At 37.1% G+C, this 27,381-nt stretch overlaps 1 protein-coding gene across 1 annotated transcript in view; it reads right to left on the reverse strand.

The window, feature by feature from the left end:
- LOC113476632 (protein cordon-bleu-like) overlaps positions 1 to 27,381 on the reverse strand; it is a 164,007-nt gene that overhangs the window by 38,206 nt on the left and 98,420 nt on the right. The window contains exons 4-6 of the mRNA XM_026842446.1: positions 25,233 to 25,443; positions 24,242 to 24,470; positions 19,603 to 19,697 (exon numbers count right to left, since the gene is read on the reverse strand). Of these exons, the coding sequence (XP_026698247.1) occupies positions 19,603 to 19,697; positions 24,242 to 24,470; positions 25,233 to 25,443 (535 nt within the window). The remainder of the gene's footprint in view (positions 1 to 19,602; positions 19,698 to 24,241; positions 24,471 to 25,232; positions 25,444 to 27,381) is intronic.

Below are 27,381 nucleotides of genomic sequence, written 5' to 3' on the forward strand. Positions count from 1 at the left end.
GTCATTACAGTAACCAGCAAGCACATATCCTGTAGACCTCATGAAACAGAGCTGAGGAACTTGTTAAAAAGAAGAGAAACATATCTCCTTTGACTGAGAGCTGTTAGTATTAACAAGTCAGCCTCAACTCAATGCAGTGAAAATAACCTTGCTACGAATCTTTCCAATGCATAATTTCTTTAATTTCTCTGTGTGTCTGATGAAGGATGAAAAATTGTTTTGCTGAAATCTGAAGCTATTTAGCCACAAATAAAAGAAACTTAGGTTGCTAAACATTCTCTTCTGAACAAATGTGATCAGCAAAGCAAGCAGGTATGTGTTCAAAAAAGCAAACTTCAGTTCATAACCACACGAGCTGATTTTCCACTTAATATTCTGCTTTCTACCAGACTCTCAATTTCCAGAAATACAGCTGAGAAGCTATGAAACATAGAATTATTGGAAGATATTTCAACATTGGTATAAATCCAGTGACAACATGAAATAGCCACAAGGCTCAGCAAGTGTGCATTACAGGTATCTTTGCAACTGGATATAATAAAACCACCATGATTTTTTAAAAACACATGCATGTCCTGTCCCTTAAAACATCATGTTAAGGTGACAGACACATCACAGAGAAATCGTAGGTATACATGCACAAGCTTTCCAAACATGCCAACTTCCTTCATGTCCTTCTTGTGCTATTCACCTGGTACCATAGCACAAAAGGCATGTTTTTGTTTTACTTCCTGGATGACAGATGCATTTTGAATACCCCTAAAATGTAAATATTTTTGCTTTTGTTTTGGACATGTAAACCCTCAGGAGACAAACCCATCATTAACATAGCATAGAAAACATTTCTGCATAGGATATTTTCTATGGTACTTGGTAGTTTAATGGAAATGTTGCTGTTCGTCACTCAGGTGGGAGGTAGGAGTGCAGGCTGCAGACACAATCTGAAGTGAATTCCAAAGCCAAGCTGAACCACAGGTGACAGTCTGGGATGCCTGCAGATGCTTAGGATAAGGTTTGCTTGCATTTCATACAAGTGTAAAATGATTTATCTTAACTTTCAGAAATGTGCTATGTGTTTCATTTGTTAGAATGCTGTCTTTTTTTCTTCTTCTTTTTTTAATATCTTTTGGGAAAATACCAGAATCAATTTATATATAAAATGCACCCTCTAAGGGCTGTTTTACATCTTTCTGGTTAGACTGCTAAAAACTTATCTTCCACAAGTCCAACTCTTTTTGTCACAGTGCACTGTCACAATATGTCAGCTCATAAAAAAAGACTGTATTTTGAAAATAGATTTTTCATAACTGTCAAAAATACAAAAATGTAAAGGCAATATGGGGAGAAAGATTAAATTAAAAATATTCCTAAAAGAGAATGGCTAACAAAAAATAGGCAGTCACCAAATTCAGCTACTCACATCATTTATAATTTTTTTGATAGCTATGTGCATATATGCTAGCAAGTGTATCATTACCTGATAGTGACATAGATGACAAAGAAACATTTTTGTCATATATTATGCCAGACCAAAAAGAACAGAAGAGCTAATCTACGAAGAAAAAGAAAGGGTTATCTATTCAAGATGAAATGTTTCATCAAATGGGGACAGAAGATGGGCTTGTAAGAGAGATGTGCATGGAGTTTGGTGAATTTTAAGAGGAAATGGGAAAAAAAAGTGGAGAACACTACATGTCTCTTGGATATTCGTTCAAGTGGTACAAAAGCAGACACAAAGAAGTAGGAGAGAGCACAGGAAGAAGTGAAGAGAGAAACAAAACCACAGTCATGGTAAAAAACGAAGTGAATATGTTCACCAGATTGGAACAGAGAGGAAGTCCTTGCAGAAATCCAAAGATAAAAATCTGGAAAAGGAGAGAAGCAAAGCAAAAAGCAGAAGACTTCAGAGAATGTGATGATAGAGTACTGGCTCATATCCTGGGGAAGAAACAAAGAACTAAGGAGACTGTGCAGGACAGAAACCATATTCTGCAAGAAAACTCAATGATTGCTCATACATTAGCCCAGAAAGATGGTGATGTTATTGCTCACTTGTTGACATGAAGACAAGAAGTGGGGGAAAAGTCACATGAACAGAACTCAAACTGGTAAAGATTCAGAATGGAAAGGAAAGAGGATTTATATATAGATTTGTGAATGTGTAATAAATATTTATGTGGCAAGGATTTAAAAACATACCAAGACCTAGAACGAGGTGCAATGGATGAAAAGAAACATTTTAAAACCTACCAAGGGAGGTCTAAAAGCCACTGACAGACCCTAACGGAAAAACAAATTTTAAAGAAACTTGAAGAAGAATTACAGAAGAAAATTCACATGGACTCCAAAATTGAATTCAATGCCAGTATAGAAAGAAGACAGAAAAATATCAAGCGAGAAGCAAAACAAGGAAAGAACATTTGAAAAGAGGCTATTTACACTTGGCCTTGGAAGGCTATTAGCAAGTTTAGTGAGAGCCATCTTGGAAGAGTGAGTATGGAAAAAGACAAATTTTTCTAAGTCTGAAAAGCCTGGCTTCTCCTTTCACAAACACATTTGCACTATGTGAAAATAGATTAGCTCAATCAAATAGTGTTGAACAACCAAGCTGAAAATCAAAATCTGTCTATTAATGGTCTGTCAACAGACTTCAGGAAACAGGGAGTTCAAAAGGTCAAACACCAACAACAGCAACATGACAGTTTCGTAATTTCCACTGGTGTTAAACATTCAGCAATCGTAAATAACCACAAACAGGATCAGAGGTTTTGAGCAAAATGAATTCATCACTGCAATAAGAGTTTATTTTCTCTAGTCTTATTAATTCTTTTAAAATCAGTCAGCCAATGTGTTTGGTACATGGAAGATAGGAGTTGTTATATTTGTGATATACGCTCTTCTGAAATTCAAACCATTTTGAAAACCTACTGAGAAGAACTCTAATGTCTGCATACCCAATTTTTATGGGGACCAGAATTATGAATGGAATAATTCCTGGCATGCGTTTTTTGGGTGAATATTTGTTTGGTTTTGAAAAAATAATTTCTGGGTTTTATTTAAAGTACTTTTATTCCAGTCAAATTAATGTGTTTTCCCCCATTTTAATGATAGTGTTGTCCTTATGCAAAATTTCCAGAGACAAGAAACATCAATGGTCAACTCTAATCATCTTTCAGTGTCTGCTGAAATTCTAACACATATGACTTCTGCCTTCTGAAAATCTCTACTTATTATAGCTGTTGATGAATGGATGTACTGAATGATGATGTACTGAAATACAAAGGCAAATTTTCAACAAGATCTGCAGAACTTCTCTACAGTCAAAGAAGGTGTTCTGATTTACTTGGGGAACTGACTTCCAGCTCTAGTCTCTATAATCCAGTTCCAACACAAATACTTTCTTAATTTGGAATGAAGTTGTGCAACTACTTTTCCCTTTGAAGTCTATGGTAACTGTAGGTGTTTAGCTAGAGGGAGACAAATAAAATCATCCAACTGTCAAAGCAAATTTTCAAAAAGGAAGCTTTACACTTTTTAATGATAAAGTACTGCCAAAAATATTACTGAAAAACAATGTAACATCTGAAGACTTTAAAACTTAAATTAGAAGAACAAATCAGCTTTTGAACTCTGAAATTAGTGCAAATCCTAATACAAATCCTAATTACAGAGTCACTAAGAGGATTCTAGCAACATGAATCAGAAGTCAACAGCCAGGAATTTTACTGCTTTGGTTGGCTCTTTCAGATGCCTGGATGCGCACATGTGTGTGTGTGTATCTACACGTATTTACATCCAGACACAGGTATGTATACACACACAAAATTTATTACTTCAGTTAGCTCTTTCAGACATCTGTATGCACATTTGTGTGTGTGCGTACCCATATTTATGCATACTTAGTACAACAGGCTGAGTCTGAAACCCTAAGGAGCAGCCTAGGCAAGCCCCCAAACTGTATATGCCGCTGTCAGGATGAGAATTTCTGGCTGCGAATAACAGCACTGAAGCAGATTAACCCTTTAAGGAGATAAGACAGCTTGCCACAGAAGACAAAAACAAAAGACAAACACATACACTGTGCTCATAGCTTGATGCTCAGGTATTGATGCCAACGAACCATTTTAAATTATAACAGCTGAATATTTAGTCTCAGATCAACATCAGTGGTCAGGAGGACAGGGGTGAAGAGAAGGAGTCAGGAGGACAGGGTATAAAAATACAGGGGTGAAAAGAAGGTTTAAAGACAACACTCTCCTGCTGGACAGTGCATAGGGCACATCCAGGTGTTGTATACATCCATCTTCTGTTTCATAATACCTACAGATCAATACCTACAGAAATTAAGCTTGTCCCATTAGAGAGGAACAATTTGGATAGAAAATACATATGGTTATACTTCAGAGAAGTCACAAACAAATTCATTTCAGGATCTGAATCTTGCAAAAGCATGAAATTCAGATCTAAGCTTCCTCTCCATCCTGGAGGATTCTCCAAAGGCTATCCTCTTTGGAAAAAAATCAGTATCCTGAACATGCTGGCAAACATCACGGAAGTTCAATAATTGAGCACAGAAGAACATGTTAAGAATAAAGCAGCAGACTCCCCTTTGAATTTTCTTGGAATTATAATCAAACATTACTTCAAACATCCTTGGCTTTTAATTTTTTTTCCTGTTGTGAGAACTCATTATTCTTTTAACTCGGACTTTGTCTAGGCCACCCCACCTTCTAAATAAAAGTGAAGTGAGAATATAGGATACTGCAAAGTTACTGGAAGTACAGTTGTGCTGAAGCCCAAGCTACTTTAGCCTTTTTCCACTTCATATATATATATATATATATATATAAAATTTCATATTTTTCTCTTCCTTTGCAGTACACTGTAGCCAGCTAAGTTTCTCCAAGTCTAAAAATTCGGTACTATATCCTTAGGACACCAGAGCTTGACTTGTGAATGTTTGTTATTCCTAAGAAACTAATTTTCCCACTGTGTATAGCCTAGTTTCCTTTGTGAATTTAGTGTGGAATACTAAGAAATCACAGCTCTCTGATCTATTTATTCCCGCTGACTGCAGTGTTCCAATCCACTGAAGTGCAGTCCCCACTGAGGAGCTCTGGCAGAAACTTTTCAAGCACAGTCCCAAATTTAAATGACACAGAAGTTAAAAACTGTGGAAACAGATACAACATATACCTACATTTGGACTTTTACTTGTACAATTAAATCAAACAGGACAAGCCAGTGCTGAGAATTCTGCTTACTTCTCTGGGTATGCACTGCTTCAGATAACAAAGAAAAACCTGCTTTTGCAACAAATTATTGGTTGGTGAAAGCCACTCCCTTCCTTTGCCACTGTTTGCAATTCATCTTCTACAAGACTTAACATGTTTACTTTGGGGTTTTCTCCTTCCCCAATGAGTAAATGTTCTATAAACTAAGAAACTTCAAGAGGTTTATCTGTGTCAACTGTCCATCAGAAACGAATGAAGGTCTTACATTGTCAAAGATGACAGTGAAAGTGTCAGAAGATCTTGTGTATGCAAAAGAGAATCTGAAGTAGCCTAAGAAAGAAAGATTCTCAAATGGCCTAGTGTAGATAATAGCTAACAACTCATAAAGGACATGGTCCAAAGCCATTTGAAACCAGCAAGAATTTTTCCATTGGCTCTAGTGAGTTCTGCATCAAGTCTCTGATGGTCACTCTAACTTTATGAGGCCAAAATGCTCAAAACTAGGCTCTGCTGTCATTTTTCCAGGAAATCTCTTTCTTCGGTATACTTTAAAACTCAATGAAAATCATAACAACGCCAGCACAGAAAGCATAGCTCTGATTGTTTAAACATAAAATTTGGCCCCAAATACCCACGCTTTAGTCTCTACTGCTAAAGAAATGAAGAGAGTAAAGCACTTTCAACAAAACATGCATGAATCAGATCACAACCAATAGGCAAGAAGTTGTTTTAAAAGGGTGCTCAAAACACAAGTTACAAAAGAAAATCCAAAAAACCCAATGCATGATCAGATACCCTGATGTATAGCCTAGCTGTATAACTATTTGGCAAGGCTTTAAAAAACCAAAACATAACCCCCTACCCAGATGATATTAAACAGCATATGAACACATGTCTAGAAAGCTAACAGACCCTATGCTACTTTCACCCTCAGCATGACGCTTTCTTTTGATATGATATTCAGCCACAGGAAATTAAAAGGAGAACAATATATTAAGACAGTTCACAATCCAATGCAAAAACACTAAAGTCTCAAAGTGCTGCCTTTCCATAAATAGAGGATAAAATGGTTTTTTTTTTCTTAATTCAAACAGGTTGCATAGATTATTTTCTCCCAAACCCCTTTTTTTCCTTTTTCTTTTTTTTTTTTCTTGGTGGGGGGGTGGGGAAGGTATCATAACTTTGGAGAGACAAGTTGCTTTTAAGTCAAGACTAGTTAATGGCTTTGACTTGTACAATTGCCAGTATTTTTAGTTGACATTGTCTTTCTGACCTGTAACCCTTAAACTAGAACAAGGACCTTGTTTAACGTTTGTTAAATTTAGACAGCACCACTATCCACTATTACCCCCCCCCCCCCCCCCCATTTGAAGGGCTTTCTCTGTTTGTGCAGAAACTGTCTCTGCACAGTATCTCTCATCTGTACATTTGCCAGAATCAAGGCAAGAAAAGCCTCACTGCTGGAATTCTTGATTAATAAATAGTCTTAAATGTTTCTTCTTGCCTTCCTCCTTCTGTCAAATCCATTGCCATTAGGTTTTTACAAGGCAAACCTCCACAGTCCAGGCCTGACTCTTGTCCTATGCAAACAACTGTAAATCAGAAAAAGCTCCATTTAGAGTCAACGAAATCACAGTATCTCTGTTGAAACTGGGAGAGATCAGAATCAAGATGTGTATTTGAGCATTTGCTGGGATGGAAAGAAGAAAATGTTATAATAGGAGGAGGGGGATGTGGGGGAACTATACACTAACAATCATAAATCTACTGGTAATCTCTCCATTTTGCTCTGTCAGTATACTTCATATACTGTCATAGACATTGGTCACACCTGGCTCTCTCACCAGGTCACTGAGGTACTGAACCAGCAAAACACTTGAAAAGGTGCTTAGAATGACACTGAAAAAGTCAGTGGGTCTAATGCCTACAGCTACTTATCCACTTAAGAACTCTGCAAGGCTAGGTCTTATTCGCCTTGACCTGCTTTCTCTTCTGGCTTTCAAGCTGACTACTTATAAAACCAGAAGTATTTTTCGTAGTTTCCCCAAGTATTCCGAGATCTGCTTAAAAGTGTAAATGTTATTAAAAAAAAAACCCCTCAAGAAAATGGATCTGACTGAACGTATTACTACTTCATGCTGTTGTAAAAGTCTTTAAAAAGACTGACCACTGTTTGTCACACTCTTTCCCTACTTCAGGATGCATCCCAAAACGCTGCTAAGAATTCAAATGAAATTATAAACACTGGAGAGAAAGAGGAAAAGCAATGTCTGAAATTATTTGTAACCATTCTGCTAAGCTCAAAGGGGAAGATCAGTATTGGAGCTGCACATAAAAGACCAATAAAAGCTAATTTAGCAGTTGTGTATTAAAAAAGAAGAAAGCATGTGAAACAGCTACACAGACTACAAGTATTAGAAAGTTTCCGTAGTGATGAACAGTTGAGCAGCACACACAGTACTTGGTGCTATACAGTCTTTGCTTCATAGACACAACCACTCTTTGAGTTAAAGGGAGACATGTAAGGCCCGCTAAGCCTCACATAGGTTTGACTTTGCATGAGAGAACTAAGCCATAAAGTTCACGTAGGAAAAGTTCCCCATCAAAGTAAAATACATTGTGTCCTGTCAGCAAATGTTGTTTTGCAAATCCTCCCTCACCTGCCATAAGATGTTATTGAGACATATGGTTTCACACGCTACCAAGCAGCTCAGTTTTGCCAACGAACAATAATGCACAGAACAAATATGTGTGGAAATCATGAGATCATCTAATTAAAAGAAATGTTATTGTTTGCCACTACTTTTAATGAAATCGAGTCTTCACTGTCCACAGAAGAGGCTGGAAAAGAACCAAATCCTATTAGCACTCATGCCTAAGAAAATGTTTGCAAAAGAAAATAAATTATACTTCAAGCAGTGTTGAAAAATCTTCACTGTATCTAAAATTTATCTACATATGCTAATAGGATATTTTAGACATAATAAATCTATGGTTGCACGTGATTCTGATTAGGCTACTACAAAAATAGGTGTTACTGCCTGAAAAAAAAAATCCATTGTATATTAGAAATATGTAGTCAATGACACAGAAATAGCTGTTTCTGATTTCACCTGGTAAAGGACATTGGCATAAATACACACTAATCCTTTAACTACAGTAGTTATATTTGGAAAGCTTTACAAGAAATATTTTGGATATCCATCATTAAATCAAACAGAAATGTTCTTTTCAGTGGAATTCATAACTCCGACTCATTCCCAGGCCATCCCAAACTTATGTACACAGAAATAAGTGAAATACTTTTTTAAGAAACTACACCTCTGCTTATCCAATTGAAGAAAAGCCTGATCCTGGGATAAACTTTTCTTTAAAGGTGGCATTTTCCACACCACGGCATGCTTGCCAGTTTCACCAAGAACAATATGCTGAATGAATTATGACCGAATATGAATTACAAGGCTATTATACACTATTAAGGGGCTCTGGTAATATTAAATATCAAGGAAGCAAAGCCTGAGCGGTTGAGATGTCACTAGAAAAATCTCAAATTGAATTTAAGTTTGTCTTTGTTTTTTTTTTTAATGTCCTTTTATTAATGCAAATTAAAAGCCATTGGTCTTATTAGCTGCTGCTTTATTCTATTTTTTCCAGTGAGTTAACTTCAGAACTTTTCAGTGAAATCAGTAACAAAAGATGAATCAGACATAAAAGGATTTGGGTGGTTAAGGGTGTGTCACCAGGTCTTAATTAAACATCCGAGGGAGATATCTGAGCCAACTTACGCCAGACCGACTGGGTACATCCACAGTATAGAAAATGATGCCATGTAGCACAGGTCTAGAAGTTGAATTGCCTCACACCAGCCTAACTTACAGTGCTCCTGTCAGGTTGGGCCTCCCTAACTCACACCACTTTGTGTGCTCCCTTCAATAAGCCTGACGCATACGCTTCTGATTTGCTTAATCCCATTTGGGTGCCTGAATTCTGCTTCTGAGCATGCTGAGTGGGAAAACTGCAGAGAAACCCATGAAATTGGTAAATCTCATCAGTCAAGGGGCTTGATCTCATAGGTGTGCTTAAAGCACAAGTAAGAAACCTGGCTCCACAAAACCCATAACTGCTAGAGGAGGAAGCTATGGCATTTCTCTCCTGTCTTGTCCTTCCCCCTGCCCCAAATTCAATGATTCAGTAAGAATATGGTAAACCCAGGTGCAAAACCTTCGTCTAGTCGAGAAAAAACAAACTTCCCCCTCCCGTAAGCAGAGTGAGATTATTCTCTGTTCAAGGACATGAATATGAGTTTAGCTAGAAAGAGACTGAGATTAGGGCACTCATCTAGGCAGGGAGCAACAGCCACTTGGCTTGTCCAGTTCTAGCTTCAGTGGTTACTTATTTGCTGGATTTAACATTTGCTTAGCACAAAACATAGAAAAAACATCTCTGGTGCTGGCACTGGAACTCTGAGCTGCCACCGCACTTATTTCGTTACTGGTCTGAATAGTTAAGCTTGCTCTGTCTCTCTTTCTGAGTCACTGAATATTTTTACAAAAGGGTGCTTCCCACATCAAGAATACCTTACAGCTTTGTTCCAGGCAGTCTCTAGCCCAGCAAGTATTTTGGTTTTCTTTGCAAAGAAGGAAATAATACTCTCAATAATGGTCCTGAGAGAGATAGAAGATCGGCTGGTATCTCTAAAGGCAGAAAAGAGAGTCGAACTTAGTTCTCACGTTTTGTCTAACAGTGGTAGGTGTTAAGCTTTTAGAGTATAAAAGCTTTAAATACCTAAATCTAGCAGCTGACTCAAGCTTTCAATCTTGAGCAGAGGCAGGTAGCAGACACAGAGGATGGGCAGAGTTTAACATACAACTCCTGCTGTGCAGATCTCAGTGGCTTCAAAACTTGGGAAATCTAGCTCTGGAATGCTTAGATTTAGCATCCAATAGAAGCCCACTCTGTTGAGTATTTAAAAAGGTACTTCCAGGCATAGTTGTGCCCAGTTCCTTTTGTAGATATGGCCCTACTCAAATCCTTTCAATTCAACTTGATCCATTTCTCCCTGTTCATCCCAGGATGTTTCTTGAGACTATTTCTTTCAAAAGAAGTGTCCAAGTTGCCTTTTTAAAATGAACAACAACTCAAATGCACTGCGTTGTGATGATTTTACTCTGAATTATGCAGTTTTATATAAAGGTGCAGGTTCTGGCAACCAATGACTACCTAATCTTTTGTTTTCAATAAAACCTTCATGGTCGCAAAAAAATGTTCAGAAATGTGACCTTTACAAACCTAACACCCAGAAGCCAAATGGAGGGAAGTTCACCCTAAATTATTTGTTTTCAAATCTCATGATATTAAGCCACTTGTGTGGTGAGGACAAGAGCTGATGAGCAATTTCTGAATGCATGAAGTTGGCAATCCTGTGGTAGTACAAGCTAAGCAGCACAGGCAGAACAGGGGTCAACTCACTTGTCTTTTCACCAGATGTTGTTTTTAATAGCTTGTAACTTTACCATGCTTTAACCATAGCTGCTGAGACTTTCACTTCCATGTGTCTGTCTGAGGCTATTTTTTTTCTGAGCCAGAGTAGTTCAGCAGGTTCTGATGTGATTTTTTTTTCCCCCACTAGCTCCAAGGACCTTTTTTTTTTGAAGAGGTCTAGCAAATACCATGCTTTGCAGCAAGAGCTTGAAGTCTGGTGGCAGGCAGACACTGTTTCAAGCTCTTGCCTTCTGCTATCAAATAGTGTAAGAAAAAATCTAAAGATATTACTATTATGTAAAAGTATCTATGATTCACATGAACAAAGGCAGCTAATATCCACACCACAGACGGAGGTGGATACAGCTGCATCTCTTCAGCAGCCATAATCTGGCCAAAAGGCACCTCCACAATCCACCTAATCTATCCCTCTGTTTCAAGACAGAATCAAGTATGGGTAGCTCATCCTCGAGACATTTTTGGAGGTTTTACAGATTAGGTGATGATAAGGATTTCACATTTTCTTTAATAACCTGGTCCCTTGTGAAACCTCCATGGAGTCATATTTTTTTTCCCCTCTAATATCCAAGTTAAATTTTCATTGCTCCATATAAAGCACATTACTTCTTGTCCTGCCCTCAGTAGACAAGCAGAAAGAAAGCTGATCACTGTCATCTTTGCTACCTATTGGAATTCTCTAAATGTCAGTCACAAGCCAGATATCTCTGGCAAACCTCTTTTCTTACTAAGGAAAGTTAACAATAAAATGATTTTTTTTTTTAGAGAGTATCACAAGATATCAAAATAAAACTAACTCTACCGTGATACTGAACCTTAACCTGAGATACATGGTGCTTAATAAACATTTTTCTTCTAATCATGTAAACAGTTGCACAAATGAAATCATAACTATAGTGTATCTTCCCTAGTGTTATCCTCTGGCATCTAACTATTGACTTACAGGCACACTGTAACAAAAGACTGAGGGGGAACAGACCAGTCTGCTGCAGCATTTACACAACTCTCCATACTCAGTTTGTTGAGTTCTATGTTTTGCAAACAAAACCACATTAAGCAAAATTGTTTCGAGGCCAGATCACAACCTACACCTTTGACGGTGTACATAGATTGCTCTAACTGTATAAAATGCAACAGAACTATCCCAGGATTTGACCCTTAACCAGCATCATCCTAAGCACTGCCAGGAGACCAAGAAGCAAGAATATGAAAACAGGAATTTAAAGTGACTGTGACTGTCAGAGACAAGGAAGTATTAAAAGTAGATGGCTGTTAACTTCCATTTGAATGACATGGGCAGTATTCTCATTCTTATCACCCTAAATAGTACCTGACCACGTGAGGTGAAATCCTTGACAGTAGATGGTATTTAACTGATCACCTGGGACCTGCCATAATTGAAGAGAAATCACATTTCTAGTTGCTTTTGAATAACTGTACTTGATCCTTCTTTCTAACCATTTCTGAACTGGGAAAGCATATCATGAATGATTTAACTCCTGCCATCAATGAGGGCATAAAAGTTAGAGTACAATAAGAGCAAACAAGGCCCTGAAAAGGTAAATAATATATTTTTTAAAAGCTTTTATAGGGAAAATAGCTGTTCCCATAATTTAAGAAATTACTGCCAAGGTTACTAACGCACCAGAAGTCACGCTGACTTTTTTCAAACATTTGCACAGTATTTTTTTTCTGTAACATGATCTTGCAATTATACAGGTACTATGAAATAAAAAAACCCAGCATACACAGCCCCTAAACGTATCTACGTTTGGAATTTGAAATGACATATTTTTATTCCCTGATAGTTTTGTTCATGAACTATATGATAATAGCCATGACAGATCCATTAAGTAGGGAACTACTGGAGTATCTGCTTCATTTAGGTTCATTGATTCTGTTATGAGTAACACCCATATTCAGACATATACTGAAGAGTAGATTTTAAAAAAAAGGGTCCTGATGAAAATCCTGTAACATTGTTCTGCTGAAGCGCTGTTTGAACTAGAGAAACCTTGTGTGATAAGACTTTGTGCTGAAGTTTCAAGTCCTCCGATAAGTGTCCCTGGCTGTACTTCTAAATATTTTTTTCCCAAGCTGATTTATTACATAAACAAAGTCCACATCAGAGCTACATGTCGTTCAGCACTTGAGCCGTGTTTTTTTGCTGTTGATTTATGAAAACACGAAGGCCCCAAAAATAAAACCAGCTAATTTTAGTCCTTAACATTCCAACTATCGGGTTTCATCTTGATCAACTGTTTATTTGAGGACAGTGACACCAAGCGGCAGAGATGACTTATATTCCTTTTTTTTTCCCCACTGTTCTGAATTCCAGCTCTGACGTCTGCCTTCAGCACACAAAAAGTGGAATATGGTTAACTGTGCTGCAACTTCCAATTGTTTTATTTGTATGTTGTATTTATACACATCTTGAAAATGCATTTCAATGGCATTTGATTTGTGAAAAGTTAACCCGGATATAAAGCTCATCTGCTTTGCACAAAACTTGAACAGATTAAGGGAAAAGATTTCTGTTTCATTTGCAATTCACCATTAGATTTCTGATCCTTTATTGACGTGTGGTATAATGAACTGCTGCACTCCTTGGAGAATTCTTTTCTTGCGTTTTTACACTCTCTAAGGTGTTAACAAATTCTTCTTTTTCACTTTTATTTTTGCTGATACTGTGAACAAATGTCCTTTCACCTCAAGCATAATGTGTTACTTTCCCATCTTGACTTTGAAAATCTGCTTCCTCATCAACAATCCAGAGTATTTTTAGAGGCATTAATAATTCCAATAATAATTAGATAAATACAGCACTGAGAGTGGTTTGGTGGTTAAAAATCATATATAACTTGTGCTTGAATAAATACTAAGGATCTCTTATTTCTTACACCTTTATTCCATTCTTTCACATTGCTCAGTTTTCAAAAAAAACCCCCCAATCAATACTCAGAATAGAATCATTATTTTTTCTACAATCCACTGTAAATCACCAATATATAATAGTGAGAAAAGGATTTAAACTAAGCATACTGAAGTTCATGCCCCTACCTCAGTAATACTTCATGACTTGCCTATTTCCTTATAGGCAAGAAAAACTTTCCTGACCAGCCAGTGTATCTCCTGGCACTGTGCTGAAGGCAATGGAAAACTATTTTCCTTTCAGAAATAAATCTGAAACTTTGGCTTTGATTCCTGCACAGCAAATGCAGAATTCTTTCAGATGACCCAAAACAGTAACAGAAAGTAGGCCTGAGGGTATTGCAAAAGAGGAAGGCTCTATTGAATGACATTTTGGCAAATATCCTATCTTAGATCAGTTAAACTTCTAAATAATTATCTCTAAATGTCTATTTCACATATATGGCTATGTGAGATACCACTTGTTTTGAATAAGGATACTCAGTTCCACTGAAGTAAATATGTGAGGATATCTTTTGAGTGGGATAAAAAATTACCCAAAATGATCAAGGGTCTGAAAGTCTAGTCCATAAGGAACTGCTAAGCGGAATTTTTAAGATTACAAAGTGCTTTCATTGGCATGTCCACTTAAATTTTATCTTAAGTTAATACAAGTTATCTATGCCAACTGTCTATGCTAAGTTCATAGTAGTTTAGAATTTTGAAGACGTCGCAATTGTTGACCTTCTTCTTGAAGTGCATCTAGCCTGTTCAAAGGACTGACCTTCTGTGCTGCTGCACGTATTTGTTATACTTATTTTTTACATCTGCAAGCTTTAACAGAAGAGTACCAAATTAAATGGAACTACATCAATACTGTCATTTAAATATATACTTATGTCTTAGCACGATTGGTGCTCATAGAAATGCAGGTGTCAAGCAAGAAGTGAAAGATGTAAACACTGAACACTGGCTACACTGTTCTTGAAGATTAATTGGTCTTAAGAGGAAAGGGAAAAAAGTTAAATCCCTAACATGTTCATGTAACTGAATAAAAAGAAAATATTTTTTACCTCTCCAAGATCCCTTTGCTCCCTATCACCTGTGCCTTTAGAAGACAGTTACATGTTCAAGATTAAGTTCTGAAAACTTTTTTTATCAATGTCAAAAGAAAAAAACCCCAATCTTCATTCATGATTTGCCCTGTAAGATTCCCTACAAAAATAAATCAAGAGATGTCTCTCTTCAGAGGAAAGCACCACACACTAGTGTAAAAGACAGTTCAGAGCATCTGAACTACCTTTATATACTCACTTGGAATTCCTCCTCTTCCTTCCCCTTCTCTTCTAGTACTTGGGTATCAAGATACTGAGATTAATTTATAATGGCAGTGAATACGAACCACATGATTATTTGATTTTGGCAGTTTGTGATAGTTTTTCTACACTTTTACCTAGTGTATTTCAATTGCCTACATCATCCTCTACTAGGACTTTATATTGAATACAGTGGTCTCGCTAAAACATTCATCTTTAAATGTTACCCTTATTTTTAGTGTCAAAAGCAGTGTTCCTATTTCAGTATTCTTTCATTGTGAAGTCTTCACAGATTTGCAGAGACAGGGTTTTTTTAACTTCACAGTCAATCACTTCTCCATCTATTTCTCCCTTCTGAGTTCTTTTATTTTATCTTTTTTATATGGGATTTGTTTTCTCACTCTTTTTTTTCCACAATTTTCTGTCATCCTTCTCTGTGGCTAGTGAGCTGTACATTTGGTGGATTAGCACTCTTTTTCCAAATACCAGTTTCTGAAAGGGAGATTCAGAGCTGAACCTCCAATTTCAGGTGTCTATCCTGTCATGAACAAAGTCTTCGCCAGGTTTTGAAAATACGGTAACAAAAAGACATGCCATTTATTATGATTAATAATCCACCAGAACAGCCTTATAAAAATATTTAGGATTCACAGTTCCTAAATAGATACCTAAATCCTCATAATTTAGTATTCTGTCAGGCATTTAAAAGCCTTTCTAAATATAGTTCACAGGATTTTAGTACCCCAAAACCTACGGAAGTACTTCACAAAAATCCTTTCTCTTATTTCCATTGTTTAAATAAAAGTACTCTCCATCCTCAAGCTACTTATGAAACAAATGGAATGCTGCCATACTGCAGAAGTCATGTAAAGGGATAAAAATGTGAGGTGTGGTTTCATTAAGAAAAAAGCTCACTCTAAATGTCACTGAAAAGGCAAACATACTCTTGTATCATGTGGTACTATCACTGTCTTACAATCACAACAGCTATGTCATTGGTTAAAACACTTTCTACTCACAACTGCTTAGAATTTAACTTGGAAACAAACTTTATTTATAGTGAAGCTAGCAAGTTTTATTTGAAGACAGCACGTTGCATTTTAACTTCATCAAGATACGCGAACTGTGCACTCATATATCTAAGCCTGCTAAGAAATAAGCTATTTCTACTTCTACTTGGCTAAGCATCAGGAATAGCAGTGGTTTCTGGTTATTCAAATTGCAGGATCTAATAGGAATGCAATAGCGTCTGCAAGCCATGTTAGTACTTACATCCAAGCTTCCTTCACTTGTAGATGTAGAACTAAAAACATCCTCCTCACAACAATCTCTGTTCATCCTCAAGTGTTCTTCTGTCTGTAACACAAATAAGTATCCTACACAGCAGCAGCAAATGAAACAAAACAGCAAAAACATACCAGAGCAAAGCATCAAACCTCATCACAGAACAAACTGTCTCAGTAGTGCTGGACCTGATTGCTAAGAAACTTTGTAGTAGTCTGCAAAATTTCTCTTAGGCAAGGTCCTAAGAAATCCATTAGCAGAAAGATTTAAGAACAAGAATACAAAGACATAGAACAATTCTTGGGCAAGGAGGGAAACAGGTAGTAGGCAACTCTGTTTCAAGTTTGCTTAACCCACAGACACAGAGGAACAAGCAGAAAATTTCTTCCCTGTGACCTGTCAACAACAGGAGTGCTTCTGTGCACTAGCATATACCCTACTTAAGCCTAGATCCCATGACTGTCTGCACAGGACCTCTGCTCTACTGGATTGCTTAGCAGTGCCAATTTGATCTGGATTTAGCCTCAGGCACATGACTACATTTCATATCAAAAAGATATGGAGTTCATGCCACCTTTATGTTTTTATGTCAGCTGCAGGAGAACAGAGGGTAACTGATCCAGCATAAAATTAGAATGGAGAGAACAAGATGATACCTGATCTGGCATTAAGCCTGCCAGTACAAAGTTAACCAAAGAAATACTTTCAACAAATTTGTATCAGCCATGAGAATAAGAATCTGTTTTCATTCTACGTCACAGTTTTTAATACAGGAGAAAGGGTTTTTTTCAAAAAAATAGATCTAATGTATTGTCATACCACGATTATTGCTTTCAGTGAGCTAGCCGAGAAAGAATGTGTGTGGGCATGGAAATCTGAGCGTAGGCCTGTAGCGTGCAGTGACACCTGATCCAGGACAGTCTGCAACACAGGCTAATACTCTTCTTTCCTTGCAAAAGAAATTTCCTTCCCCTTGTAATTGCCTACAACTCTGCAGTGCTACTACTGTGCAAGACTTTGGGCAGTACTTGCTAACAAATAGTTCTAAACCACAGACTATGCATGACTACATACACACATTCACACACAGCATCACTGAAAATCATAAGGCAAACAAACAAAAAATTAAAACAAATAAGCAGAACCAAGTTTAGTCTTGCAGAGGAGTACAAATGTAAGAATAACTGTAAAAAACAGAGTTTAGGAACTCTGGACCTTTAATACCAGTTCCTGAAATCACAGGACATCCTATCATATAATCCCTTCATAATAACAATTTGCCCACATTCTGCTAACACTGTTCAGCAGTTTCACCACTGTTTTGACTAGAAATCTTCCACAATACCAAGCCAGATGTATTATGGCTAGTTAACACCTGTTTGCTCCTGTGTGCTCTGCTATTCTTCAGTTTTCAGTAATTCTTCCATCTACTTGGGTTCAAACTCCTAGAGGTTTTTATTGAAAAGGCAACAATGACTTCCTTGCTGGATTAAAAGTGATTGATTGAGCTGCTTTTCCTACAGAGTATTTGTCATTTGAAAGTAGGAATCCAATAAAGAAATTACAAAGAAAAGTCAATTAATTTGTCAGAACTAGCAGCAAGGAAGACTTACACTGTTACCTCAGATTTAGAAGCTGTTTCTCATACTTGTTTGTACAGCTCCTATTTTTTCTCAGGTCAAACACTACTTGTAACTTATAACTAATTCTCAATATCCTTAGCATCTATTAAAATTTGCATTTTGAAAACCCTCGGAGTATCTCTGATTAGCATGAATGAAGAAGAGAATAGAAAAAAGACAGGAGTTTGCAATCTTGGGACAGTCATCCCAAACTCAGCTGTGAGAAACCCACAGCAGTAACCACAGAATTGCTATGCTTCATAGAAACTTTTTCTAAGGTTGCAAGCATAAATATTTTACAAGTTAAATCTGAGCTGCTTCAGGAGTTAGAATTCTAAGAGCACACACACTTCATACCAATATTCAGGAAAATGGAATCAGAGGACAAACTATAATGCAGAAACTGCGTGCTGTAACATATGTGGTTCTCCCAGAAGAGCTACAGCCCCACAGCGCGCTCTAGAGGCTGAAGCTGAGCTTCCTTGTTTAATCGATTCTTCCAGTTAGATACAGCATTACTTCTCTAGTTACGTTTTTGTTCCCTTCTAAATGGGAAATATTTTCTTATGGAGGATAAATACTCTGAAAGTGACTGACCTTCTATCTTCTAAAATGCAGTTTTCATGAGAATAGTTCAGCATCCATGACAGATCATATTTTTCAACACGGTAATTCCCAGTGTCCATAAAGGAAGCTATTCCCTGGCAAAAGCACTCCAAATTTGATCATAATCAAAAGGGCAGAGAACTAATAAAGATTCTGGAAAGCCTTCACAGTTTTAAATACATGACTGAGAAGACTTTGAAGGGTAAGTGAAACACTGAGATTCATTAACAAGCCTATGTTTCTTAGAACCAGTTAATCAGACACACATTTTATGATTTCACTGCAAAAGCCTTGGAGGGCTTTTTAAACTAGACGAAAGAAAGTTTCCTTTTTATTCTGACATCCTAGAGTATTAAATACTTTACAAACAAAACCAGTTGACGCTGATATTTATAGTGAAGGATGCAAAAAGTATGAAGCTAAAAGCCTAATATTTTTATTATGTTCCCAAATTAGAAAGTTTTTCTGTATTTAATATCTGTGATGAGAGACAGATTTTTCATAAAGGCATCTTAATGGAAGAAAATTATTTTATAGAAAATTTATTTTTTAAATTTTTCAACCCAAGATTAAAGACAAAGTTAAAAATGCCTAATATGCACCCCAGAAGATACTGATCCTTCAGTTTAATAATGCAAGTTATTTCTTCTACACCTGATTCATTGGTTTTACAGACTTGGAAATGGCAATAGCATGACTGCACAGAGCTTCCTAAAGATATAAATACTTTAAAACAGATTATGACCCATGTACAGAAGAGTTAATAAGACACTTCTACTTGATATCTTAATTGTTTTATATTACATGAGTTCTTTCAGAATTGCATTTTCTAATCTGAGCACTACTAATAAGTGGACATAAGTTGCTTGAGACTACTGCCCTTTGTCAACATATACTGAATCCACAGCACTTTAGAGAAATAAATAAGTAAATGGTCAATATGCCTGACCATTTCAATAAGCACTTATTAAACACAGTTTACACACCTGCTAACAGATTACTCCTGGAAGGAAAAGAAAGAAAAGAAGGAAAAGAAGAAAAACTTCAAATGCACACCACCACCCACAGACATAATACACCTGGAAATAAAACAATTCTTTTTAGTGAGGTAGTACACTGTTGAACACTTACCTTGCTGCTTCTTCTATCAGCTTTAAACAATCCCAGAAGTCTTGTCTTTTCTTTTTCTATTGCATCATTGCTTACTGAAGCCTTTCGACTTGGTTCTGAAACAATTATAATGGAATATTTTTTACATTTTTACAATTCAGAAGATCGCTATTTTTAAGCATTCTGGATTAATGCTGTATTTTTATGAGCTGGAGATGTTGCAAACTTAATTGTCTAAGTAACTGCCAGATACTGCACTTCATTTTTTATCAAACTTTTATTTGTTCTGAGTTTGTTCCGAAATCTGATGGAGGCAAATGGAATAATTTAATAAACTGCAGTAAGTTTTCAATCACAATTTAGTTATCTTTATTAAAAGACAAAACATGAGCAAGTTGCTTAGCCTTCAGAAATACTTGCTGAATGTCTCAGTTAAAACTCATGGAGTACCGCAATACTAAAAAAATAAAATAAAGACTTTAAAAAAAAAAAAATGATGGGGAGTATCTTTAACAATTCACAGGCCTAACAACACAGTGAAGTTAATGGAAAGACTCGATGTCAATTTGGATAAAGCTCCATGAAAAGGAAAGAGACCTTTCCCTCGGAAAAAGAGCTCTCCTTAGAACTTGTATCAGCTGGTTGTGCTCATCTTTTCTCATCTTTGTATTTTTACTTCAGGTGGGAAAAGAGGGGAGTCTATATGCATTTCAGGCTGTAAGAGCTCAAACATGCAAGTTCTCCTTGAAGCAGCTAAGGAACTGTATGAATTCTCAGACCATTTAGTCTCTCTTCAATCTCCCCTGCACCAGCCAAGCTGGATGAGCAAAACAATAAGGTCATGCATTACAACTATTGGTTTGACATTCAGTATACAGACTGTAAAGCTCTCCCACTTTTTTAATGGTATATAATGCTATAAAGATTTCTTCCTGGTTCCAAGCACATCAGAGTATCCCACTAGCACCACAGAAATTTTAATGTACAGAGAAAAAATGCTTTCTCTTGTAAATAACCGCTTTATTTGTTTAATGACAATTAAGAAGCAAATGCAAAATGACTTGTTTGTTGACACAAAATAAAGGTTTACTTCACAAAAAAAGCCCTTATCCTAGAATTCCTGTAAACTAACTTGCATTTCACACAAAGCACATGATTTTCGCACAGGTCACACATATCAACAATATGTCATTTGTTAGAAGGTGTTAATTGCATACAGTAGTTCAAAGCACAATAGAAAAGATGATGAACCCATAGAAAAACAGGGAGAAACTATCCTTAAGAAAGGTTGCAACTCTACTGCAAAAAAATACAGTAATAAATTAATACTTTTCTCAAATACTAAGTGCTGCCTATGCTCATTCACCAGAAACTGCTGGTTTTCTGCTTGGAGCTGGGCTGCAGCTGCATGTGGATAATGCTTCCCTTACTCACATAGTCTTCAACTATGAACAATAATGATAAAAGTCTAGCATAAACTATGTCAGTAACAGTTCATCATCAACATTACCATTAAACGTTGTATAATAATAACAAATTAGTATTTTAAACACAGCTTATCATCTCAAACCAGCAAGGAATCTTTATAAATCTGTTTCAATTTTTCTTAAATATATACAGTAGATCTCTCTAATATTATGCTCTATATAAGAGGAATTCACAGCAAGTAATAAAAGAATAATAAATAATAAAATAATAATAAAAATAATAATAAAAGAATAATAAAATTAGGGGTAAAAGTACTGGCATAGTGAAGTCAAGAGACAATAGGCCATGAGCTAAGATTTGCTTGATGGCCATCACCTACTGGAGGTAGACTTCCTTCCTTCCTGAAAATTGAAAGTTCTCCACAGCTTTATTTTGGTTATGTTGTGTTTACCAGTAATGGAAAGTCAGTTAAAAATCAACTGTACCTTTCTTGAGGATAATTAATTTAAGCAATGTATTATAACAGACTCAGTGGGGGAAAAAGATATGCTAAATACACATGTTTTCTGTTTAACTGGGTGCAGAACCACCAATGTAACTAATCAAACCCCATCCCCTGTAGCAATTCAGAAGTCAGAATCTATTCAGAGTTATCCAATGTGTATACATAGGTTTGATATTAAAAAGTTTCATTGCATGTAAATTGAAATCAGTGGAAGATGTCACAGATCTCAAAATATTCTATCTTTGCTACTAAATAAATTCTGAATCCAAGAGAACTCTGAAATGTTAGTATTTCTGAAATTCAGCTAATCATGCTTTAGGAAATCTGAAAAGGCTTGGAATCTGTACAAAAACATATCATACCACAGAACACTTAAATGACAGGATTTGTTAGTTGCTGGCATTTTTATGGCAGTTACTGAAGAAGCAATATGCCCACAAGTGTGTTTGTTCTGACCAAAAGCACAGACATGTGAACAACACTTGCAAAAGACAAGACAGATTGTTTCTCTACAGCATGTTATGAGACGTTCTTAAAGGTCTATCTACCAAACCCACATTAAACATAGTGTGAAGGGAAAGATGGTTTTCCCTCAGCAGCTTTGTACAGTACCTCTATAGTTCAGAGAAGGTTCAGACTGAGTTTTTGATGGAGGAACTGGAAAAGGCAGGCAATGAAAGGACAAGAGAAGAGATATTAAAGTTCTAATATTGCCTCGTAAACCACAATATTCATTAATTATTCCTAGTACTTATTGTCGTAAGAATTTCAGAAAAAAAATATTGACCAACGACAGACATGCAGAGCTGCTACTAGAAGCAGTTTAGCTGTGTTTTTATTAATTCCCAATTCACTCGTGAAGCTGCTTCAACTGCTACATCGAATTAAGTAAGCAGGTGGCAGCAGAGCTTGTCTTTTAATAATCCTTTAGCACTTGGTATTTCTGTCTCAGGGAAGGAGAGTGATGAGCACAGAGGTTTTCTAGAACCTGCTCTTACAAGCACAGTCTGTGCTTTCAGCACCTCTGATGCCTTACTTGTTAGTGGGAATGTGTTTTCAAAATCTGTTGGTTCTGGTAACTAAACAGACTGGACATCTGCTGAATGCACAATTCATAGACCAACTGCTACTGAAACCAACGGGATTATTCCTCTTGGAGATTACAAACGAGAACACAGGAAGAAGGAATTTGCTGGAACAAAGGAAACCTTTTGTAAATTTTATGTGTATTTACCGGTTTCCTCATCAGACACCATGGTGCAGAGCAAGAGGGAGGTAATAAAGGCTGAAATAGACACAGAATCAGGGGGATTTTATCATAATGAAAGTTATCCTGAAACGTTAAAAAGTAATAAAATATTTTAAAAATTCTGACGTAGAGCACAGCATACTATAAAGTGTTACATATCTTTCTGCTATAAACCTAGCCCTGAAGTAAAGTCCTGGTTTTGACTGTAAAGGCTACAACTGGATTCGAGGACCAATATTACACCAGTACATACACCATCATTTTCATTTTAAAGGAAAAAGAGTTTAAGGAAAGCTTAGGCTAATTGCTCTATAAATTGTCCCTGAAGTACGCTGAATAAATCCTGTTGAATACTCTGCATGTTCAATATGTTGCTCAAAAATGGTTAGCTTAATTACAGTAAACATGTCTTAAAAAACCACACAAACACGCAATTGAGTTATGACGTGTTGTCAGCCACTTTTTGAGCATCCTAACAATTCAAAGGAAAAAGAGATATTTAGTTTACTTAAAAGTCTAAACTCATTGAAATTTGACTCACACAGAGGTAGAACTGCCACTTACCAAAGGAGTTTGAAAGAAGAGACAGAATGTCAACATAAATAAATAACTATATAAATAAAAAATAAGCCTGCTGCTCAGCACCTACAAGACTGACGTTATCTAAACAATAAATAAGGCCATTTATTGTGCTGGAAGTGATACTGATTGAGACAATCTGCAGGAGACAATTTTAATGAACATCCCCTCCTGGCCTCAAAGGAAGTAGTGCTTTTATTTTTAAAGCAGGTATATTTTAAAGCACATTGCATAATTACGCTATTTGAATACACAATCAGGCTGATAAAAACGCAAGCCTAAGAAGCTGCCGCTACAGTATCATCTATAAGAACAGAAAGTGAGGGTGAATAAACAAGAGAACAAAATTTTAAATACAAATACCTCTTAGCTCCTCTTCAATAAACCGTCAATAGCTTCGCTCTTTGGAGAAACTGTCTGTGAACCTATCCACAGTCTCTTTCTCATAAGCCCTGGTCTGTCGCCTCTGCCTCTCAGCTTTCACAGCTGCCATGACTATGGCATGTCTCTTCTTTCTTTCTCTCCAACCCACAGCACAGGTTGGTGACAGGCTCTGCCTGGATGAGGCCCCTGTGTTGCACGCACCTGTACTAACAGCAGCTCTAGGAGGTAGGAAAGCTCCTCCTTTTGCCCTGCCCCAGACCAACCTGCACTCTGCCAGGGGCCAGCCCAGCCTGGCACAGGGCCCGAGAGCAGCCAGGGATGGCTGGGCACGCTGCTGTCCTGGCTGCCGCTCTGGGCACGGCCCACTGAACAAACCCACGCTGGTCTCTGGACTGAGATGTCACTCTGCTGTTTCAGCCAGGCCCCGAAGGAACAAGAGCACAAATGTTAAGTTGCCCATAATATTGTTGGCACATCAGCTAACCCTGCAGCGACCGCTTTCAGTTTTAGCTCACCTCTTTTTCTGTCCCAGGCATACAGCTCCTTTATCCCCAGCTCCTCCAAGGACTTGGTAAGCTCCAGCTCCTCCCCAGTGATGCCATCTCGCAGAAGAACAACATGCTCTTGACTGACTTCACACTTCTCACAAATAGCTGGGATGATACTGTGGAGAGGCACCTCTGGACTAACACGAACCACAGCCTTCTGTGTCTTCAGGTAGTTCACTACCAGCCTCACAGACTTCTGCAGAAACAAACACAAACTCTCAGACCTCCCTCTGTGATGGCTAGGCTCTCTTACAATGAGAAACACTGGGGACTTCCATTTTATCTTGACTCCTCCTCCTAGGCAAACTTATCCCACACACATTCTATTCCAAAATTATTAAAAGTGATTTAAAAAAAATAATCTCAGAACTGCCCTGTTTGTAAGAAAACATTCACAAGAACAGACAAATAAGGAAAAGGAATTGGAGGCAGACATGATTTGTGAATGTTTACAAGTACCACTCTGAAATTCATGACTGTAATTAGCTATACTGATTCAGGGTAATAAAAATTTCAGCAAACCTATTTGGAAAATGGTTACTTCTGAATCTTCAGTATACTGTGAAATACATTTATTAACGATCAGTCCTCTCCCATATTTGCAATAAAGATGGCAAACAAAATACCACCAAAACGCTACCTACTTCCACATAATCCCACAGCCCTCATTTCAGCCACTACCGCAAATTTCAACCACCTCGGTCTTCAATCAAGGGTCTTTATAAGAACAGATTTTCATCTATCCAACCACACGCAACATAAAATGTTGTCTAAATGCTGGAGTCCAGATTGGCACCTGCCAGTCTGCAAGCAAATCAGTTAAGCTAGTAAAGCAGGTTATAGTCAATCTCAAGCCTTTCCCATCTGTTTTGAAGATGCAAAGATTGGAAGAACTGCTTGAAACCATAGGAATAAAATGAATGTTCGTGGCAACACTTTAGCCCTACAGTGTACCGACCTCAGGGACCCTTGGCAGAGGTCTCTTTGTCTTCTCCTCAGGAACCTTCTCTTTCAGAAGTACTGTCTGTACATCCAGTGCTCCTATCAAAGTGTTTGGCTTGTAACTCAGAGGTTGATGAGTTCCCAAAGACTTCAGTTCAAGACTATGTTGGGATGGATTTAAGCGATACTGGCTGCACAAATCAACCAACAGATCCATCACAGCTTTACTGCAGGGAAGAAGACATTTGCCATTAGCATGAGAAAAAACAGGTGTGACAAAATTTACCTCAGTTTTAATACGGAAGAAAAAAAGACAATACAAGCTGTGAATTTGTCACTAGTTAACCACCTTTGAGAGGGAAAGTGCTCATGTTTTGAAACACTAAACAGGTCAGATAAAATGCTAGGAATTAAATATATTTGCACTTCACTGTGTGAGCTGGCAATTAACTATTTCCTGTGAAGCAGACAACAGTGCCAATAATAGCACTAACAAACATAAGACAAGAGCGGACAAAGTGCATCTTATCTGCTAAATCCATGTGTTAAATTCACCAATTCAAACCCTGTTCTTTAACATGAAGACAAGATATAAAAAAATTATGCACTCACGGTATGATAAACTCTACCTAGACTTGAACCATCACAAAACACAACTCAAAATCGAGCATTTAAATCCGGAACATAAGGTAGGCAGGATTCTTTTTTCCAGGTTACAATTTTGAGTCCCCCTCTCCGAATCCATTTGACACCAGCAACATTTCCAAGCACAAGAGATCTCTTCCATATTTATTTTGGTGAGGATATTAACTCTGTTTAAAAACATCTCGTTTCAAGTATTTGCATTATCGAGAACTCTTAGCGCAGGTGTGATTCTAAAACTATGAGGTTAAAAGAGTCGGTCACTACCCCTGTCTTATTCCATGCCTCTGCAAGGAGGTACTCCATTTTGTGTCAATATCTCAACATTCACTGGAGCTTGATACTGCCTGACACAGCAGATTGGAACTATGTTCCTCCACACCCCAGAAATTCTCTTCTCCCAAGGTAATGGAGAGTTCTTTTTTTAAAACCTTCCTCCCTAAAATCTGAGAAAACAGGTTTATTAAAACCAGTTATGTTTCTGAAAATTTTTGGTTTCACAAACGAGTACCTGTCATCAACAAAACAATGTAAATTTTAAAAAATTACCAGACATAACCACAATCTATCACATATATGCTATTTTTATTCTAGCAGAACTGAAAATAAGTGAAAATAGAATATTTGCCAAAGGAATTGGCATCTTTTCTAATCCGTAAACTGAAAAAACTGAATACAGATTCAAAATGCAAGCAAATTCAAATAAAATAAAATCCTTCGCAGGTTATTAGCTACCACTGTTATGTCTGTAGCTCAAGAACCACCCCTCAACTGCAAGTTGTTGGCATCTGGGAAACTACTCTGTGGTGGCCACCCATCTTCTTTTTATGCATATGTTGTTGGCCAACAACTGCTCAAGATGGTGAAGAAGCCTGGAAAGCTAATGGCAAAAACAATGACAATGGAAAAGGAGAACCATCCCTTATTAACAGGTGAAAGACTAAAACATACATAGGTGACAGTTCTTCCCACTCAAGAGATGAGAAAGGACCTTTTTTACAGTAACCTATTTCAAGTTTCACTGAGTTATGCAGTGTGAGCTGAAAAAATGGCAAGCATGGAAAATATGAAATAGGCATTTGCATTGAAAAGAGAAGAACACAGTGAGAAGATGATGACTGAAGATCAAACAAGGAAAATACGTCATTAATATGTTTAGGAGGCTTCAGAAAAATAGAGCACTGTGGTAACTGGTAACATAGAGAGAGCATCGAAAGAGAAACATATAGCATCCAAATTGAAACAGGTCATTTCATGAGGACTTATTCTGGCACTGTCCCCAAATTGTAAACGTCTGTATTTCACAACCGTGTTTAATTCACATATAACACACCAGAAACCAACAGAAACATTTACACCTACTAAGTGCAAACTACAGAACCACACCCACACCAATATTTATATGAATATTCATTAAGCTGTGCAGCAGTAAGCATTAAAAAAAGTGTCAGTCCGCCTGATACAGATCTCAGCTTGCCTGTTTACAGACATATTTCTTTTAAACTAAAATTTGCATGTGTTTT

This window comes from Athene cunicularia, assembly GCF_003259725.1.
Source record: "Athene cunicularia isolate RWA chromosome 2 unlocalized genomic scaffold, athCun1 chr2_part1, whole genome shotgun sequence".
Classification (NCBI taxonomy): Eukaryota; Metazoa; Chordata; class Aves; order Strigiformes; family Strigidae; genus Athene; species Athene cunicularia.